The sequence below is a fragment of the Sceloporus occidentalis genome, unplaced genomic scaffold (genome assembly GCF_023333645.1).
Source record: "Sceloporus occidentalis isolate IW3139 unplaced genomic scaffold, rSceOcc1.0.p SCAF_184, whole genome shotgun sequence".
Classification (NCBI taxonomy): Eukaryota; Metazoa; Chordata; class Lepidosauria; order Squamata; family Phrynosomatidae; genus Sceloporus; species Sceloporus occidentalis.
This window is the reverse complement of record NW_028317164.1, coordinates 1,008,064-1,030,020: the sequence shown is the minus strand read 5'-3', so window position 1 is coordinate 1,030,020 and position 21,957 is coordinate 1,008,064. Positions and strand designations below refer to the sequence as shown.

The 21,957-nt window shown below is 45.2% G+C and overlaps 1 protein-coding gene across 1 annotated transcript in view; it reads right to left on the bottom strand.

Annotated features, from left to right (window-relative positions):
- LOC149278688 (plasma alpha-L-fucosidase-like) overlaps window positions 1–21,957 on the bottom strand; it is a 50,419-nt gene that overhangs the window by 9,813 nt on the left and 18,649 nt on the right. Inside the window, exons 4-6 of the mRNA XM_089501873.1 lie at window positions 14,489–14,699; window positions 12,447–12,637; window positions 3,533–3,641 (exon numbers count right to left, since the gene is read on the bottom strand). Coding sequence (XP_089357999.1) covers window positions 3,533–3,641; window positions 12,447–12,637; window positions 14,489–14,699 — 511 coding nt within the window. The remainder of the gene's footprint in view (window positions 1–3,532; window positions 3,642–12,446; window positions 12,638–14,488; window positions 14,700–21,957) is intronic.

Here is a 21,957-nt window from a genome sequence, read left to right as displayed (position 1 = left end):
CCCTTCAGTCAGGGCCTTGGCATTGATGTTAAAGGACTGCCTTTGCTCTGAGCCGCTACCTGTACCTGAGCTTGCTCCTGTGCCTGAACCTGAACCCGTGCCCGTGCCTGTGCCTGAACCTGAACCCGTGCCTGAGCCCGTTCCTGTACCCGTGCCTGAGCCGGTACTCGTGCATGATCCAGTACCCGAGCGTAAGTCCGTACCCGTGCATGAACCTGTACACGTGCCTGGCCCGGTAGTACTCCGTTCCCGGCCGCCCTGCCAGTGGGCCTCCGTTCCCGTCCGCCCTGCCAGTGGGCCTCCGTTCCCGTCCGCCCTGCCAGTGGGCCTCCGTTCCCGTCCGCCTTGCCAGTGGGCCTCACCTGTACCTGTGCCTGAACCTGCCTGTGGGCTTACCTGCCAGTGGGCCCGCACCTGAGCCTGTACCTGTGCCTGAATCTGCCTGTGGGCTTACCTGCCAGTGGGCTCGCACCCGAGCCTGTACCTGTGCCTGAACCTGCCTGTGGGCTTACCTGCCAGTGGGCCCGCACCCGAGCCTGTACTTGTGCCTGAACCTGCCTGTGGGCTTACCTGCCAGTGGGCCCGCACCCGAGCCTGTGCCTGCACCTGCACCTGCACCCGAACCTGTGCCTGTGCCTGCACCTGCACCCGAGCCGGTACCTGCCTCGGCTCCCGTCTCTCTGCCTCAACTCCCGAGCCTGCACCTGCCTCAGCTCCCGTCTCTCTGCCTCAACTCCCGAGCCGGTACCTGCCTCAGCTCCCGTCTCTCTGCCTCAGCTCCCGAGACTGTACCTGCCTCAGCTCCTGTCTCTCGTCCTATCCAGTCCTGCTACTCTGTCTGTACCTATCTCAGTGTCACCATGCATAAAGGAGTACAGACAGAGTTCCCCGTATCCCCTGCACATGGACTCCTACCCGACCTGCTCGCCCTGGTCCTGACACTCAGGCAGTCTCTCTCGCACACAGAGACTCAGGCAGTCTCTCTCGCACACAGAGACTCAGGCAGTCACACATAAGTAAAATCTACTGTAAAAATGCACTTTGAACAATTTCAAGCTGTTTAGCAAATTATATATATATATATATATATATATGAAAAGCAGTTAATCAAAGTGTTTAATAGAACATTTGTCACATTAAAAAAATCTCAAGCAATCATCTAAAAAGCACCAGTGCATACTTTTAATTACCATTAATTAATCCCATTAATTTACTCTGTCCCCAGTTTCCCATAGGCATCTTTATCACTAAATAGCTTTCCATAGTGCCATGTTTAGTGACAAAGATGCCTACGGGAAACTGGGGACAGAAGTTTTGCTTGTCTTAATAACTTGGTGTGTATCCCATTGACTTGTCTTTACCTTAGACAACTGAAGTGGAACCTCTGCCTCAATAAACTCACATGTATCAAGTAACTCTTTTTTCCTAACTGATGTCCCTTTACACAAGAATAGCAAACACACACCACTGGTGTAAATGAATAAATAATACTTTTCCTAATTAGGCAGCAGCACACTGCATAATCTATACTTGCAGCAAAGGTAAAGTATTGCATTTACAACAGATGAAATGTACGCAAGCATGTACTTATGTATTTTGGTCATTAGACTATCACTTATAAGGAACATGCGCCGTCACGAGTGAGCAATATAGTATGTTTAGGTGTTTATGGAGACAAAACATCAGAAACAACTTGTGTATAGGAAGCCCTGATGTACATGAGGAGCCAGACACACAAAAGGGAGGTACACAAAGGAAAAGGGTAGTGGAAAAGGAAGAGGAGAAAAAAAAAGGGGGGGACAAAGAAGAAAAGGAGAGAAAAGTAAAGAAAAGCCCAACAATGCAGTCAGCTCAGAGCAGGATAAACTATCCGAAGGAGACCTAGTTCAATAAGGGACGGATAAGGGGACCTGACACGAACTCTAGCCAATAGAACCAGGTGGACCAGTATCTCTCGGTTGCCCCTACAGATAGTAAGTTCAATTCTTCAAAGATTTGTATCTGTTCCCCCGTAGAACCCAGTCCCGAAAAGTAGGCGGGACGGGATTGCCCCAGCGTAGGGGGATTAGTGGCTTTGCTGCAGTTAACAGGGGGCGGACCACCGACTTCTGGAACCAACTCTCCGAGTACGGTATATGGTGGAGAAGAAAGGTGTGAATGGGATGACCCTGTCAGTGAAGTGCTGTATCTGCGAGTGGACGGAAGTCCAATAGGGGACTACGGTAGGACAGTGCCACCACAGATGGAGGAGGGAGCCTTGAGTGGCATCACATCTCCAACACCTGTTAGGTATATCAGGGTGGTAAGCGGAAACTAAGTCCGGGGGCCGGTACCAGCGGGTTAACAATTTATGGGATATTTCCCGGTCTCTATTACTCCTAGAGCAGCCATGAGTGAGGACACAGATTTTCTCCCATCGCCGAGAAAGTGACCTTTAATTTCTTGCTCTTACTGACAAGCCTAATATAATTTTCTGTTACCTTCAATAGTTCAAGTATTAAATAATCCAATTTCTCCTGGACTGATTTACACATATTCTGATTTTAGAAGTCAACTTTTCTAAAAATCTAAAACATTTTTTGTGTGTGGTGTGACTCAGTAACTGTCCGTATATTAAACCACACAGACTGAAGATCACTAGATCCCAAAAACTTTCAGCTACAGAAATATCTGTTAACAAATCTTCATTTGTGAACGCTAAATCTAATATGACGAGTTGGCGCCTCAACTTGTTTTAAAGATAATCCCAGTAGGGAGTTTAGAATAGCTGCACTTTGGGCACAACCAGGTACTTTGGCTTTCCAGTTCACCCATGATTATAACTTCCAGTTCACCAATGATTATAACTTCCCCCTTTACTGTCATTTTAGCATACACATCAAAAGATTGAATAGTGTTGTCATCAGGGGTGTATCTAGAGTATTTGGCACCCAGAGCGGATCCTGCATGTGGCACCCCCCCCCCCCCCACACACACAAAAAAATGTTGGCAAATATATTTATTTCACAAACTTTTATCTATATGTCAACTGGAAAAAACTAGGACCTGAAAAAATAAATCATTAACATAAATAAAATACGTTTAAAGAAATAGCATTTACTGAACAGATATAGTACAGCATAACTCCCATCACTGTATACTGAGCCAGGCGTTGATGGCGGTACAGCATAACTCCCATCACTATATACTAAGCCAGATATTGGCATGGTAGGCCTCTGCCCCTGAAACAGTCTGCCTGTGCCACCGCTGCCATAGGAATATTTCATACTGAAATCACATGGAAAACAATTTTGTATGAAAAAAAATACATTGATTAGCACCAAGCAAATATAAGTGCATGTATCTGTCTACGTATGTGTCCGCACGTTTATGTAAACATGGGTTTATATATGCTTGTACATGTACACATTTTTATATGTGCACGTGTAAGGCCTCAAGAAAAGGAAAATAAATGCAAACTATTTGAGTTCTGCAAAATTTCTATATAGCACAAATATATTCTGCACTGTAAGTACAGTTAAGTAAATTTTACCTGTGTTTTTGCAACGTCAGTTCTAGGTTCTCCAAGAGTTATTTTCCAACCTGCTGGCCAGTTCAGAAATATGGCATACACAACTTGCTCTCTGGGTTTACATGTATACCTGTCAACAACATTATATACATTCAAAAAAATGAATTGAATAATAAAAAAAAATATTAGTTTAAAAATGGGCTGGTAATATTTTGTGGACTACAATTCCCACCATGGTGGTGGCCACAAAATCTGGTGCACAAAGGTGGCCATGCTTGTGGACATGTGTATTTACCAACTACAGTTTGTTTCTTTAGCATGATAATGGTATTCCATACTGTCAGGAACTGGGGCCATACAGATGACTGTAATGACCCAGAGCGCCCAAAAATGGAGTTCAGGAGTTATTGTGCAGTAGTGGAGTTGGACAGGGCCTGGTGCAGGGCGACTGCACTCACCCCGGGTGTTGAGCACCTAGGGTTGTGCAGCCACATACCAGCGCCCCGACATAGCAGCGGATGATGTTAGAACAAAGCAGAACTTGGAGATATCCTGGAGCAGGCATGAGACATAGCACTAGAATCATGTGTAGGATGCTGCATGCTGGGAGTAGGAAAGCTAAGCAGAGTACAGGAGAAACATAGCAAGCAAGGGGAACAGAGCAAGGGGCATAACAGACAAGGCATGCATAAATACAGGACTAGCCTAGGACTATGTGATAATAATTGGAGATTCCGTCACATCATATGGCCATATATATACACACACACTAGGGATGCAGGAAACCAGTACATGCTGGAACCTAGGCATGATAGGAATGTGATTGCTGTTAGCAATCATACATATATCGTATTGGCCAGAATATAGGCCGCACTCCCCCCCCTTTAAAGACCTAAAGTGGGTGTGCGGCCTATATTCGAGGTTTAGTGCATATATAAGTAGAGAAGACAAAAGCAATTTGTGGCGCCTGACGCCCAGGACTGCATGTCCTGGGCGTCGGGCGCCACAAATTGCTTTTATCTTCTCTACTTATATATGTTCCGGGCACCAGGTGGGTGTTTTTCTTTTTCATGTATCCCTGCTGCGGCAGCCGTGGACGTCTGGGAGATGCGCTTAGACAACCTCCACTTCCAGCACTTCCGCCGGGGCTTCTATGGAAGTGCCGGCAGTGGAGGTTGTCTACGCGTATCACGCAAACGGTCACCGGATGCGGCAATGCGTGTAGACAACTTCCACTGCGGGCACCTCCGCCAGTGCTTCTCCGTCATAGAAGCCCCGGCGGAAGTGCTGGCAGCGGAGGGAGTCTGGGGGTGCATTGGTAAGTCGGGGGGGGTGGCACTTCTAGCTGCCCTTGTGTATCGATGCTGCCAGCAGCATGGGGTCTGCACATCACTTACAGCCTCCCTATGCCATGCCCCCCACTTACACATCCATGCTATCACACAGACACATTTATTTACTCATTCACAAACATCCATTCACAGATAATCATTAATTCACGCATACTCGTTCATACACTCTCCCTCATCCCCTTACCTAAACTGAAGATCGCTCCCTTGCAGACTTCCGCAGGGGCCCTGCTGCTTCCCTCTGTGTTGCTTGCACGATGTGCGAACAACTTATCTTGTCCCGCCCAGGGGAAACAGGAAAGGAACAGAGTCATGTGACATGACGTAGTTCACGTGATTCCGCAGCATTTTTCTGATATATCTCGGCCACCGATATATCGGTGCATCCCTAATATATACCACCTAATATATTGCATGAAAAGGGGAAAAAACCACCTGCTTGACTCAAAAATGTCTATCTCCCTGGATCAACAAGGTCTGTCTACAAAGTTGGCATTATGGTGGACACCTGGCTGGCTTAGAATCATGGGAATTTTAGTTCACAGCTAGCATCTGCAGCGTTACTGTTGCTGCACTTCCCATGAAGCTCAGACAGCATCATGGAAGTAGTATGTATGTTGGGAGGTATGTTTATATAATTACTTTCATTATGTTCTCTACTCTCACTTATATATCAAATAATAGATGGAATAAGTATCTTGTGATAATACCTTTTTTATTGGACTAACAGAATTTTGGAATGACTTTCTCAACTCTAAAACATTTCTGAGCAAAACGACACATAGAATTCAATATTGTGTGGCAGGGGAGGGGGGCTTACAACCCAGATCTGATAAGGGATGGTGAGATGTTGTAAAAGTATGTGTCCCTCCAGAGGGAATTTTGAGGGGGGGTTTAGCACTGCTGAAGACTCAGTTATACATGTAAAAAATGTTTTATCACCTTTTTGTTAACCCAGCAATTTTCTCTTCACTCTGCCTCCCTAAGCTTGGTGTAACAGAAACCCATACTCGGACTGAGTAGTTCCCCCGTAGAGATCTTTCTTGCCGCTAAAAGCTTAATTGCTCAAGGGATTAACCCCTTCATATTACCACAAGCACTAACAGAGACTTAGTGTAGGGGTAAAACAGAACTCACTTTATTGAGGACAGCACAGGTATTTATACACACAAACATGATAGGATTAAAAGATATAATCTCATCACCTCCCAGACAGCCCAGTGCCTCCATACAGTTCTATTACCAGCAATGCCCACCTGACAAAGAGTCACTATCTCGGGGTGATCCCGAGGGAGCAGCGTCAATCCCGGGGTACCATTGGAGAGCTCTGCGTCAGAAACTTCCCCGGGAATAGTTTGCACCAGACCAGAGTTCCATGGCCACGGCTAAATGACCCCGGGCAGACCAGCACAGACACCCCAAGCCCACCCCAAACCTTCGATCACTCCCACGGAAGGGGTTTATTTGTTGATTCCCCTGCTGTCTGATCACTCCATAAGAGCGACAGTGCAGCATTAACCCCTTCAATGCTGCAATCGTGACATTTTAGAGGTTAATACGTGTTTTGTACGGGGCTTTGCTGCTGTTGGTCTGCCTGGAAGCCCACCACTCCTCCCTGCAATCGCCGGTACAGCGATTGTGTCCCAGCTTCAGGGACAGGGAGAAAAGGTTCTTCGGTCTCTACATGAGTGTGAAGACCAGCCCCAACCTTGCCCTGCTGCTCGATTGCTCAATTAAGAGCGATCGTGCAGTGTTAACCCCATAGTGTATGACACCATCACTGCATTGCAGGGGTTAATATTTGTCCCCACAAGCTTGTGTTAACTAAATATCAGTCAATGCTGTGCTACAATTGAGCATCAGCATTGAAAGAGTAAAAAAAAATAAAAAATTAAAAAAATGAAATAATAACAACACTGACGTGAAAGTCCAGGGTGCTTCCAGGTCAAATGCTGTGAGTTAAAAACTGCTGCAAACCCAATCAAAAGTGGGCTCATTCCTGGCCACTAGGAGTGATCTGATCATTATGGCAGCCCCTGGATGACCCTGTTGTAGAAAGAGAGAGGGGTCATCTAGTGTAATTATGAAAAAACACAAATTATTCATAAAAAAAATAATTATTACCTGATCACTTGTCAGTGATCGGTCTCCCTGATCGATGTCAGTGGCCTAAACTTCTCACTTACAAGTGATCTGATAAAGAAAGATAAAAAAATTAAGTTTTGACTCCACAATATTTGAGAAACATGACTTATCTATGCATGTGGGGTATCGCTGTACTCAGGGGGGTGTTACTGAACACAAATCAAGACCTATTTTGTTCTTTCACATCTCCAAAGCGGATGTGAACATTGTTAGACTAAATTTGGAAGGTGCCGGTGTGGAATCAGCAGCATGGGACAGGCTAATATGCCCCTAACTAGATTCCCTGAGCTGTCTAGTTTTGGAAATATATAGTTTAGGGGGTTAAAATGAAATATAGGACCTCTACCACATGGCTCCCCCTTAGACCCACAATCCGGCAGACCCGGTGAGATACAACCAGTCCGCCTGGGGATGTCCGGGTAATCCATGGGTTACTCTACCAGTTCCGTCTGTAGGGACAGTCCATCGGCGTTAGTGTTCTGTTTTCCAGGCCGATATTGGACCATAAAATTGAAAGGATGTAGTACCAAGCTTCAACGTAATAGTCGGGAGTTATCTCCAGACACTTGGTTCAGCCATACAAGGGGGTTGTAGTCCTTGAGAACAGTCTTCTCGGGGTAGTAGTTTATGACTGAGGTAGGCCACCGGATGTTCGTTGCCGTCCTCGCCGATCCCAGCCCAAACATGGAGGCATCTGTATGGACAACAAAACGTTTATTTGGGTCCAGAACGGCTAAGACTGGAGCTTGGATTAATGAATGCTTAAGTTGTTGGAACGCCGCCTCGCACTCAGGAGACCACAGGACTTGTCAAGGGAAGATGTTTGCGGGTCAAGTCAGTTGGTAACAAACTTTCTATAGTACCCTGCAGTGCCTAAAAAGGCTAGCACCTGGGTTTTCTTGCAGGGCACGGCCAATTTTCTACTGCTTCCACTTTAGCAGGTTCACGCCTCGATCTCCCACACCACACCTGGTGTCCCAGATACTGCACTTCGGACATCCTGATATGGCACTTATCTGGCTTAACGGTCAGCCCTGCCTCCCTAATCCTGTCCAAGACTACTCCCAAATGGTGTAGGTGCTCCTCCCAAGTGGCACTATAGATGGCTATATTGTCCAAATAAGCACAAGCTTAGTCCTGCAGCCCATCCAGAAGCCGATCTATCATACGCTGAAATGTGGCCAGGCATTCTTAATCCTAAATGGCATGACCCTGATACAGGCCAAATGGGGTGATGAAGGCGGATTTCGGCACAGCCTCAACATCAAGAGGAATTTGCCAATAGCCCTTACATAGGTCAATGGTGGTTAGAAAGTTTCCCCGGGCAATCTTATCTAGGAGCTTGTCCACTCGGGGCATAGAATAGACGTCAGTCACCCTCCTGTCCTTAAGCCGTCTGTAGTCCACACAAAACCTGCTAGTGCCGTCGTTCTTGAGTACAAGACCCCTGGTATCCCTACCCCAGACCTTGGCCTCCCCAGGCAGTGTCGGTAAGGGAAGACTCACCGCACACCGCGGCTACAGCTTCTTCCCTCTCTAAGTGTAAGGTTCGTCTTACCAGGAGGAATACGATATGCAGGACTGAAACACACTTGCTCAAAAACAGAACACACACAAGGGGCCTGGTGAGGATAACAGGGCCCTTGGCAGTGTAACTGTAAGCACGAGTGGTCAGAGGGAAGCCGTTTAGATAGCCGGGGTCAGGAAGCCAGAGGTACACGTAGTCGGTATGGATAGCCAAGGTCAGGATGCCAGAGGTACACAACGTTTCAGGGAGAGCCAGAGTCAGGATGCCAGAGATACACGGAGTCAGAGTATAGCCAGGGTCAGGATGCCAGAGAAACACGAGAGCCGTTTAGCAGACCAGGGTCGGATACCGGGATAACGAGATAAATAATTCGGGTACAAGAGGAGCTCACGATATACGGAGGGAATCAGTATAACTGAGCACTGAGGAAACGGTAAGTGAGGTTTAAATAGCCCGGGGGGGCGTTCCCTGCGTTCCATAGCGACGCGGCGGAATCCAGACGGCGGTCAGCCTCATAAATATTCATGAAGCGGCCGCGCGCGCGAGCGGCTGCTTCATGTTCCAGGGAACGGTGCCGGCGTTTCTGCCGTGAGGGAGGAGAGGATGTCCGGGAGCCACTTAAGGTAGGTGCCTTACACTAAGTAGGGTTTCAGCATGTTCACATGAAAGGTTCTGCAGATCCTTTCATACGAACAGCGGGCCACTATATAGGTGGTGTCGCAGAGCTGTTGTACTACCCGGTAGGGCCCCTGCCATGCTGCCTGGAGGTTGCTCTGTTTGACAGGTTTAAGAGCCAGCACTTTTTTGTCCCACCTGAAATACACGATCCCAAGCTGACCGGTCACACCACCTCTTCTGTCTAAGTTGGGCATTTTGGAGGTTTACTCACACTAGATCCGTTAACTTCTGGAGACTGTCTCTGAGCTACCACGGAAGGGTCTTCCGTACCTAGTGCTCCCTCCCAGTGTTCCCTCAGCAGATCTAAGGGTCCCCTCACCCGCCTCCCATAGAGTAATTTAAAAGGGGAGAAACCAGTGACCTTTGGGTTTACCTGGGTCTCATCTGAGTGCGAGGGTCTCAGCCTCCGAGGCCCACGCAAACGTAGAAGTAAGTTGTCTCAAATCATTGGCTAACACCACCTCCGCTGGTAAGTCTCTCATAAGATCGCAGGCACCGGCTCCCCAATCCAAATGTACACGTGCTGGCCTGCCACTTTCACGGCCGCCGATCATCCGGTATGTTTAGAGGGTTAAATAATGTGAAGCTGGACCAACGTAAGGGTGGCCCCTGAGTCCCGCAAGCCCTGTGCAGCCTGCCCGTCAATCCAAACCGCCTGCCGATGATGTTGGTGGTTGTCGCCGGCTGCTGCTTGAACAGGGTCCGCCTTGTATAGGATGCCCCAATTTTCCTCTACCGCGTACCAATGTGGCGGTGCGCCTGCCAAGTGATGTTCCTCCTCTGTGTCCCGGATGAGGCAGTGTGCAGCAGCTCGGGAAGGTGGGTAAGCTCCCTGGTTCATAGGTGGCCGACTCCTGTTTAGCAGGCAGCGGTCCTTCATGTGTCCGATTTGATGGCATTTATAGCACCTGGGTCGTTTTGGAATCGAGGGGGTCGGGGTTACTAAGGGAGCCCGGGAAAGGGGCTGCAGGGCTGTCGGTAAAGCTTGACGGGTATCCTGGTATTCTTCAACTGCTAGATCCGTGGCTGCCTTAAGGGTTAATGGCTACCCATAGCTTAGTAGTCAGTCAGGACAAGGGAGACAGCTTCTGGTGGGGAAGTGGCCCCGTACAGTGCCAGCAGCCACTGAACCTCTCGTTGAAAATTGTTCACATCCGAAGCCTCATGCTCCATCAGTTCTGTGATAAGGGTGGCTTTATGCTTGTTGCTAGCAGATTCTATACAGTTGTACTCTTGAGCGTCCCATAAAATTGTACCATCGGCTGTAACTCATCGTAGGATGAGAAAGATATCCCGGTGGTGGTTTGAATATCGCTCGGCAAGGGAGGACATCCCACCGCTGCCACCAATTGTGAAGGAGACTCGTACTCGGACTGAGTAGCTCCGCCGTGGAGATCTTCCTTGCTGCTGAAAGCTTAATGGCTCAAGGGATTAACCCTTCATATTATCACAAGCACTAACAGAGATTTAGTGTAGGGGTAAAACAGAACTCACTTTATTGAGGACAGCACAGGTATTTATACACACAAACATGATCGGATTAAAAGGTATAATCTCATCACCTCCCAGAAACCTCCCCACAGCATCATCGCACAAACTGGCAAACATTGGGGTGAGCAAATCCAGAACTAGCCTCCATAAACCAATTACCCCTACTTCCCTTCTTGCAACTGACCCAGCTCTGTGCTCTAGAAACCTCCTCTGTCCCATCCCTCCCCTCAACAGCACTGACCCCAGCTAGCTCAGTAAGGAGTAAACTCCTCTCAATGTCAGGATTGCCAGCCGCTCTCTTTGATCCACTACCTTGGATTCCAAGTAGGCTACTTGCTCGCAATATAAACCGTGGCACATTTGTACCATTCAGGACCAAGACCTGTTTGTGTTTAGCTGTTACCTTCTCATTTACAGTACTCACACACATTATATATTATACACACACAGTATATATTTAGACCCTGTTAAAATGCCAGGTTCTTGTGATTTTAAAGAATGAGACAAAGAGAAATCATGTAAGACCTGTTTCCACCTTTAATGTGACCTATAACATGAACAATTCAATTGCAAAACAAGCTGAAATCTCTGAGGGGGAAAAAAAATGAAAAAACAGTGTGCACACCCTTAAACTAATACTTTGTTGAAGCACCTTTTGATTTTATTACAGCAATCAGTCTTTTTGGATAGGAGCCTATTAACATGGCACAGCAGAGGCTGTATATGCCCACTCTTGTCAGATTGCGAGGACATCTCTCTTCAGATCACCCCACAGATATTCAATTGGATTCAGGTCTGGGCTCTGGGCCATTCCAAAACGTCAATCTTCTTCTGGTGAAACCATGCTTTTGTGGATTTGGATGTGTGCTTTGGGTTGTCGTGCTGAAAGGTGGACTCTCTCTTCATCTTCAGCTTACTAACGGACACCTGAAGGTTTTGTGCCAAAATTGCCTGGTATTTGGAACTGTTCATAATTCCCTCCACCCTGACTAAGGCACCGGTTCCAGCTGAAGAAAAACAGCCCCAAAGCATGATGCTGCCACCACCATGCTTCACTGTGAGTATGGTGTTCTTTGGGTGATGTGCAGTGTTGTTTTTGCGCCAAACATACCTTTTGGCATTATGGCCAAAAAGTTCAACCTTGGTTTCATCAGACCATAACACATTTTCCCACGTGCTTTTGGGGAGCTTGATGTTTGTTTTTGCAAACTTCAACCGAGCTTGGATGTTTTTCTTTGTAAGAAAAGGCTTCCGTCTTGCCACGCTACTCCATAGCCCATTCATAGGAAGAATACGGGAGATTGTTGTCACATGTAGCACACATCCAGTACTTGCAAGAAATTCCTGCAGTTCCTTTAATGTTGCAATAGGCCTCTTGTAAGCCTTCCCTGACCAGTTTTATTCTCATCTTTTCATCAATTTTGGAAGAACGTCCAGTTCTGGTAATGTCTCTGTTGTGCCATATTGTCTCCACTTGATGATGACTGTTTTCACTGTGTTCCATGGTATATCTAATGCTTTGGAAATTATTTTGTACCCTTCTCCTGACATCTTTCAACAATGAGAACCCTCTGATGCTTTGGAGGCTCTCTGTGGACCATGGCTTTTGCTCTAGGATGCAACTAAGCAAGTGTCAGGTAAATCCTACTAGAGTTTGAATGTGATTGTTTAATTCTGAACACAGCCACAATAAAAAAGTAACAAGCTCCAATAAATATATTGTTAAAGTAACTATGACTCTTACCACACTCCGGCAGTTAAAGTATCATTTTGTGCTCTCCAAGGTTTTGTGCTATATATAGCTTCACCATGAACCTTAAGCCATCGACCCATATGCCTAAGGCGTTCTTCAAATACAACAGGAATTCGACCGTCAGAGGTAGGCCCAATGTTCATCAGTAAATTGCCACCACATGATACAGTTTCCACTAACACCTGTGGTATAGCAAAATAAAAAAAGGTATTTTATACAGACAGGCAAATGTTGTTATGCAAGTCATGTATGATAATGCATTGAAATGCTCACCCAGTCTTAAAGGAAATCCCTGAATAGTGTTTTTGGAAAATTACGTGACTACTAGAATTTAGGAAAGAAATAACACAAGCAAAGCGAAGATGCAGTTACCAGAAACATATATAAGAATACCGTCATCACATTCCAATTGAAAGTCCTAAATAAAACAGAACTCTGGAAAACTCAAACTTTATTTGAAGGATAAAAACGGGGCAGGGAGTGGGCCGTGTCAAGACCCCGCTCCTGCGACCCGGGGGATTCGGGTCTTGACCCAGAGAACTGGAGGAGCAGCGCTCACCCGGCTATCTCCGGGTCAAACCCAGAGAGTTCTCAGGTATTCTTATCTGTCTTGATCACATCTCCTTTTATAAGATTTTAATGTTCTAAGTCTTGCAGCAGTTTAAAAAAAAAAATTCCAAAGAAATTCAAAACCTAATTAGGTTTTAAGTTCTGTAATTAAGTTATATAATAAACTCCTTTTTTGAAATTATCTTCATCTGCAGGCCTGTTCTAATGGCAAATTTAGCAGTACCATCTCATGAAACCATGAATATCACTAGTTAAGATTTCCAGGTTTACTGTTGGCAGTTTTTGATTCTTACTGTGCTTTGTTTTTTGTTTTTTTTGGGGGGTTGGCTCATTTCATGGAGAAGATGGCTGACAATTATTTTGCTTCAATTCACATTTGGTCACTTAGTCAAGTTTTATTTTCTCATACAGCTAATTAAAACCTTATGGCTAGTGACACACTGTCACAAACCGGGTCCATACAGACGACTGTAATGACCCAGAGCACCCAAAGATTGTGGTCAGGAGTTACTGTGCAGTAGTGGAGTTGGACAGGGCCTGGTGCAGGGCGAGAGCACTCTCCCAGTGGGCATCTAGGGTTGTGCAGCCACATACCAGCGTCCTGACAGCGGATGATGACAGAACAGAGCAGAACTTGGAGATATCCTGCAGGCACCCTGGAGCAGGCATGAGACATAGCACTGGAATCATGTGCAGGATGCTGCAGGCTGAGAGTAGGGAAGCTAAGCAGAGTATATAGCGGAAACATAGCAAGCAAGAGACAGGGAGACCAAGCAAGAAACATAACCAGACAAGATATACATAATACAGGGCACAACAGGGAAGACAATGAATACTCAAGATCCGACATTAACAGGAGAGGACACCCTTCTACCGGGGATTCAAGACAGGACACCCTTCTACCAGGGATTCAAGACAGGACACCCCTCTACCGGGGATTCAAGACAGGACACCCCTCTACCGGGGATTCAAGACAGGACACCCCTCTACCGGGGATTCAAGACAGGACAACAAAGCACATAGCTGACAAGACTGATCAGGCAACACATGACAAGAATACACAGAAACCACAGGACCAAACAGGACTAGCCTAGGACTATAAGATAAAAATTGGAGATTCCGTCACATTTTATGGCCATAGTATGCTTAGCCCAACACTACGCCGAAGTACTCCAATATAAGGTGGGTCCTAGCGCTAAACCCTGCCTACACAGGTACTAAACAAACCAAACATGAAGTCCAAAAACATACCAGAGAGACATACCTGTAGACTGCAAACAGAATACACAGGTGGGGCACACCTTATAAAGGAAACAGAGCTGAAGCAAAGAGCAGAACTGGAAGCAAGGAATAGAAGATCAGAACAGAGCATAAGGAAATCCAGGAATGGATCAAGCAAAACAAATAAACTGAAGCAAGACAGAGATATGGAGCAGCCTGGGTAGAACGTGATACACACATACCTTTATCAGTTCCTCAATAGTAAGTAGTTCTGAGATTAAGGCATTTCTCCGATATCCCCAAGAATGTTTGTCAATAGTCATGCAGTTTTCCCATTTGCGGGCTAAAAGGTGTCCAGGATTGTAACGGTCGCTACATGTATAATAGCCTCCATGTTTGCAGATGCAGCCAGAGCCCCATCGGTCATTAGTTACAATAGTATCTCGCACAGGACTAAAACACGTAAAGTAAAAGTCTGATTAACTGTACAAATTTTAAATATGGTCCAGTTAAACAAAAGTTTCAATAAAAAAATTGATTAGCTGTCTGATTCAACTTCAAAGATATTGGTCTCTACCAACAAATACTAACAGTGACCATTACAAAATTCATGAATGCATTATGTCAGTACTATCACCAATAACAAACAACTTTTAGATCTGTGTTCTACATACAATTTATAACCTGCGAGAAAAGCTAGAAAAAGCAGAAAGCAGCAAGAAAATCAGTGAAATGATTTGCGTTACTATTATTTTTAAACTGCTTAACCCCTTAAGGACAGAGATGTTTTTTTATTTTTTGTACCCTTTGTGACAATGGCTGTTTGCTGTAGTATTTTTTCTGTGTGTATGTGTATAGTTTGCCTCTTTCCCCCACACACACTCTACTTTAGGTATAAATTTAAAGCTCCTGGTATATGTCACTGTCAAACACCACCTCAATGTGCAGCAACATCTCCAGAGTACAGTGATACCACACATGCATGGGTTTGTTGGGTTATTTGGGAGGTAAAATGCCATGTTTTTTTAGGTGAGCATTTTTATTTTTTATTTTGGACAGTTCTCGAAAGTTCTCAGGAGGGCATGGATAGACCTCTGAAAACTCATTGGTGTGTCAGTTGGCGCCGCTATTTTGTGAGTGGTAGCAATGCCACTCACCGATGGCGCTTGTGGTTGCTCTTTGGAGCAATCACAAGGAGATCGGGATATGGGTGTCATAGAAGCCTCCGTGCCATGGGCTCCTGGAGAGGACTGAGTGCCAGCCTCCTTCCTACAGACTGTGGGACCTGGTAAGGAGTGCCACGTTATCCAAATCATAAGAGACTCTAAAGACTGTGGAGCTCGGAAACAGATTTGGGTTTCCTGTATTTTGGGACTGTGACGGTTCCTACAGTCACCCTACCCATCAGTTAATGTTATCCACTGACATGAAACCCTTTTGTGTGTTATTAATAAAATGTATTTTATTGTTGCCTTATTTCCTAACCGTTTACACACAGCACACTAAGATCTGGGAGATAATCTAATCAAAACAATGTGTATTCCTTATTTTAGTGGTGTCTGTGTCGTTTTGTATTGTTAATCCCTTTACTGCCCCTGTTGTCTCTGGGATGCAGATTAAGGGGGCGGTTTGTACATAAATTTAATGTGTGTTTAGCTGGATATATCCAGCAGTCTGTGTATAAAATACATCAGTTCTCCTCTTGTTGTACCTAAAGACTAGTCTTGCCTAGTTATTTGGGTACTGGATAGCGATATCCCTTTACTTTGCTTGGGAATATTGCCGATGGATTGCGGGAATTATTGTCCTGAAGGGAGAAGTCGCTCTTGGCGGAGAGGGACAACCTGAGGTCCCTGATCGGTCCGTCACAGGGGGTTGCTTAATGCCTCAATATTGAGGCATGTCAGCAACACCAATTACGCTTAGGAAGTGATTGCTTTGTTGTGAAGGGGTTAATGTATTATTGCAAATAATTGACATCCCTACCATGCTGAGGGCCTTCTTTGTGTGCAACTGCGTACGCAGGACTCTCAGAGACGTAGTGAAAGGCTCTGCTGGAAACTCCATGTCTCGCTTCTTCCTGCTGCCCCTGTGGAGGCAGCTCAAGTGGGAAAAGTGGGACAGCTCTGTCCCTTACATTTGGACTATGCCCTGGTTCTACTCGGACATGGGCACATTTGTAAGGGAGCACCAACCGGAGGGAGTTAAACCAGACTTGTGGTCACCCCGTGTGATCCACAAGCTCATCAGAGCCAAAGACACTATTGAGAACATCCCAGGGCTCCCTGACGCCACGGCCAAGACTGTCTGGGCTAACGTGTCGTCGAGCAGGCTAACCAACAGGCATAAAACATTGCATGGATGGCCATTCAGGGAGGCCTCCCCCTAAGGACATTTATGCATGCCAGGGGGCTGTGCAGATATAGACACTGCCCACAGTGCATTGTGGAGGAGGAGACTTCCCTTCACTTGTTCTGGCAGTGCCCGTTTGCACAGGCCTTGTTCAGAGCCCTGGAGCTGGATCTCAAGGACTCTATCAAGAGAAAGTACCTGTCCTATCATTCGGTATTTTACGGACTTTTTCCAGGAACACACACGGAGAGCGCCATTGAGGATGCTTGGTGTCTCATGTGCTGTGTAAAGGACGCTCTATGGTTTGCCAGGAACCGGAGGAGCAGGGAGCAGGTCACAGTCCGTGACTGCCGCAGGCTTATCCACAGCCTGCAGGCTTATCCACAGCCTGCAGGCTTATCCACAGCCTGCTGAGAGACTACTCTCTCAAGGACAGTCTAGAGGCTGAAGACTAGCCCCATTCCCCGCGGCCCCCTCCCCCCCCCCTTTCCCCAGGTTATGTTCCACTAAAGTGCTAACCATATGTGCCATGTCTGGGAATGTAATTGTACACTGCTTCTACTGAGCTTTCCGTTAACTGAAGTCGTACTGTAACGTGTATTGCCCTGCGCTGCATCGCAGTACTGCTTATCGACTATCTGTATCAATATTACTGATCTATGTATTCCTGCTAAAACAGGTTGATGTCTGTTTTACCATAATCAGTTTTGTATAATAAAACTTAAATACAAAAAAATAATGTATTATTGCAAAGCCACCACACTTTATGGGCTGATATAGAAAGTGTTATTGTCTCCAGCTGCTTTGAAACAGTTAGCAAGATACACTGAAAACAAAGAGCTCCTACTCTTAAATTGAGTCTCTATGCAGGTTCTAAGAATGAACCTACATAGACACATCATTAACAGACACAACAACAATAATAGCTACACCTCTGTCAGCTACCAAATACCGAAGGTGAAAAAAATCACAAGCCAGAAATACATTTGAACTAAAGATTAACAACCATTTCAAAAATAAGGACACCAGATTAAATATGGACATAGGATTTCCAGAAGTTCTGTCACATTACCAGAATTTCATATGACATTTTCTGTGATTTTGTTCTAATGTATGCTTTCTCCTCATGTTACAGGCCTAAGTTGGTTTATCAGGAAAAGATGTGGGATGCGGAAAAGTATAGTTAAAATTATACCATTTATTGTCAGGAAATACAGCCTCTCAGCACCGAGGTTTACCCCAAAACAAGACAGAACTCGTACTGAGGTAAAACAGGAACTGCTTTATTTGAACCAAATACATAACTAATTATAATATATATACACACATATATATGAAAATTACCATGTCAGGAAGGAAGTAATTAGATCACATCCTGCAACACAATATCTGGGGACAGGAATAGCATGAGACATTAATTGGGGCGCAGACAGAATGATTACAATAATTGAATTAAAAATAGACAATGGCTAGGTTACAGAGCTAATAGGATTAAAAGTTACTGGCTGTGTATTTAGTAATTATATACACAGCAGTAGGGGGTACACAAAAGACAGCGGACGGCAGTATTAACACCTAACACCCAATCAGCCTTCTTCTTACACCAGGACGTCCAGATGGCATTTAAAGTTCTGAGTCTCTGAGTGGAAAATGTGGTAAAACATGTAACAGGGGAAAATCAGTAGAAAGGGGGCCCTTGTACCCACTTCCCCAAGAACAGAACCCCTTCTAATGTCAGGGCCCATTGTCAGTAGGCTAGCCATCATTCTACAATAAAGAGAAGATTTCTGATGGCACAGGATCACTTGTGTTTATTGCTGTGACAGAAGACAGAAGGATGAATTCTGAAGTGATGCAGGAGGCTAGCCATCATGCTACAATAAAGAGAAGATTTCTGATGGCACAGGCTCACTTGTGTTTATTGCTGTGACAGAAGACAGAAGGATGAATTCTGAAGTGTATAGGGATTTATTATCTGATTCAGCCTAATTCACTTGACAGGACGGCGCATCACCTTACAGATGGACAATGACTCAAAATATACTTTGAAAGCAACCCATGTCAGGATTCAGCCCCAGCCCTGCAAACTGCCAGACGTGGCCGCCCCTTTAACCCCTTCAGTACCGGGACGTACCTGGTACTTCCTGGTTAACAGTCACTGGTAGACCGTGACGTACCAGGTACGTCTCCTCCAAAAAAACGCCCCCACATCACCACAATTGCGGTGATCGTGGGGGCGCTGCTGCTGCTGTCTGCCCAGGACTCCTGGGCAGACAGCACAGCCTGTCTAAGACCGCCCCCAAGCCTACGATCGCTCCCACGGAGTGATTTTGTAGGCAGAGACAGAGATTGCAGAAAAATCTGCAATCGCGGTTTCAGCTGCACACAGGCAGCTTCAGGGAAGGGGGGGTGTTGAATGGGTCCCCACACAAGTGTGGGGACCTGATCCAACACCCCCCTGCTGCCTGATCGCTCCATGAGAGCGTCAGTGCAGCGTTAACCCCTTCAATGCCGCGATCGCGGCATTGAAGGGGTTAATTCCCGTTTTGTAGGGGGCTCTGCTGCTGGTGGTCTGCCTTCAAGCCCAGGCAGACCAGCAACAGCAAAAACGACCCCCCAGAAGTCCTCTGATCAGTCCTGTAGGACTGATCAGAGAGACTCCTCCCCTACAATCTCCAGTCTATTGGAGATTGTGTCCCAGCTGCCAGAGGCAGCTTCAGGGACAGGGAGACAGGGTTCTTTGGTCTCATGTGGAGACCAGACCCCCCCACCCTTCCTCAGTTAACCCCTACCCCACCTCTTCCTCAATTAACCCCTTCAATGCTGCGATTGTGTATGACCCCCATCGCAGCATTGCAGGGGTTAATATTAGTCCCCACAAGCTTGTGGGGACTAAATATCAGTCAATGCTGTGCTTCAATGGAGCATCAGCATTGAAAGAGTTAAAAACAAATGTAAAAAAAATAATAATTAAAAAAATAAATTAAAAAAAATTAATAAAATAATAATAATAATAATAAAAAAAAATAACAGAACTGACCTGAAAGTCCAGGGTGCTTCCAGGTCAAATGCTGGGCTGGGCTGGGCTGGGCTGGGCTGGGCTGATCAGATCGCTCCTGGTCAATAGGAGTGATCGGATCATTATGGCAGCTCACGGATGACCCTGCTCTACAAAGAGAGAGGTCATCTAGGGTAATAATGAAAAAACACAAATTATTAATAAATGAAATAATCATAATTATTATCTGATTATTTTAAGTCGCTGATTATTGATCGGTCTCCCTGATTGACGTCAGCGGCCTAAACCTGTCACTTACAAGTAATCTGATGAAAAAAAATATTTAAAAAAATGTAAATGCACATGTTCCAGTTTTGCCCTGATAGCTTCCTCAAAAAAGTGCATGAACCATGTGAGGTCTTGTTGGAATCAGGGGATCTTGGTGAACAAAATGTGGTGTTTTCTTCCACTGTTGCACTTATGGTGTGCAAGAAATTCAGTGCAACATTGAAATGTATGCGTTAAAAAAGCAGTAAAATAATTTCCCTGTGAAGTTTGGCAGACATAAGTGAAGAAATGGCTAGCTGAAAACTGTCAAAACTACCCTAGTTGAACACCTTGACTTGTCTACTGTTCATAAATATATACTTTTATGAGGTAATTTACAGTGGGGGTCTTCCAAAATGTCCCAAATGGGATATGGGCCCAGGAAACCAATTTCTGAAAATTCCAAATGTGAAAACGAAAATGCGCATGTTCCAGTTTTGCCCTCATAGCTTCCTCAAAAAATGCATGAACCATGCATGTGAGGACTTGTTGGAACCGGGGGATGTTGGTGAACACAATTTGGTGTTTTTTTCTGCAGTTGCACATATTCTATACAAAATATAATATGAAATCTAAAGCAACATTGCAACATATGCAAAAAAAACAAAAAAATATTAAAATACCTCAAAATTTGGCAGCAATTGGCGATAAAATCCCTGTTTGAAAAGTGTCAAAATGACCCTAGTTGTACACCTTGACTTATCTACTTTTCATAAACATAATTTTGGGGGGGATAATCAGTATCTGTGACAACTATTGCAGTTATTAGACTACCATGCCAAATTTGACAAAAATTACATTTCAAAAACGTGATGCATGCCTTGCAATATTTGCCCTATACTGGTCAAAATAGATAAAACTCCTGGCCATGTTGGGTGGTTTCCAAATCAGGACAACTTAATGAATATATTTGGGATAATTTTTTCCCATTGGTTCAATGTGTGTACAATTTGTATGTATACAAAACTGTAAAAAATGCGTTTTTTTCATTTTTTCCCCACTTTTTCCAGTTTATTTCAAACAAAACAATGTACTACCCAGCTTAATATGGTTTCAAATGAAAGCCCTACTTGTGCTGAAAAAAACAATATATGATTTGTGTGGGTGCACCAATTGATAAGAGAGAAATTACAGTTGAAGAAAGACATGGCAAAAACACAAAAACGGCTCCGGTCCTTTAGCGACACGTTAGTATCAAAATCCCGGTCCTGAAGGGGTTAAGAGGTCTGTCTGGAGTTGAACTCCACAGCTTGTCTTGTTTATTTGTGTGTATTAGTGATGTCCGGATCATGAACAAATCGTTCATTTGATCTGAATCTTTTTTTAGTGATCCGGATGAATCGGTTCAGTAGACTGAACAATTCATTTGTAGCAGTTCAGTCTGTGAATCATGCAGTTGTAACTAGACTTGTGCATTCGTCTTCGGGCGAACATGAAAACGAGCACGAAGAGGCCGTTTTTTTGTTCGTTCCGAAGGAACGTAGAACAGAATACAGTGCCGGCAAACCGTAGGCGAAGACGAAGACTCACAATCACGAAGAATCGAAGATTCTTCGTGATCGTCTTCGTTTTTGCCGCGCAACCGCCAAAATTTCAAACAGGAGTGAGCTGATCCTCGTCTGTCCAATCAGCTCACTCTTGTGACGTAACGCTAAGGGTCTCGTCCAATGCCTGTGCTGCTGTTTTTTGAATTCTGAAGGCGCCTTTATAAGACCAGAGCTTGCCTGAGAGATCCATTCATTTTTCGCTGTGACTGCTTTGGCAACACTGCTGTGCTGCATCCGAGCGTTACAGAGAGAGATTGTTATGTTCTGTGTGAGACTGGTAAGCCTTAGCCTGCCATTTCTCACTGTGTACTTCATCCTCACTTCAGTGCTACTTAATTAATATATTTAATAATAATAATTTGATTAATTTAATTTTTTTAAAATTAATTTGTCATCAACTTTAGTGTAAGTGCTGTTGAGTTGACAGTGCACCCAGTGCCTCAGTGGCACTGGGGTGCCCTTGCCCTGGGCTGGCACTAGTGCCTAT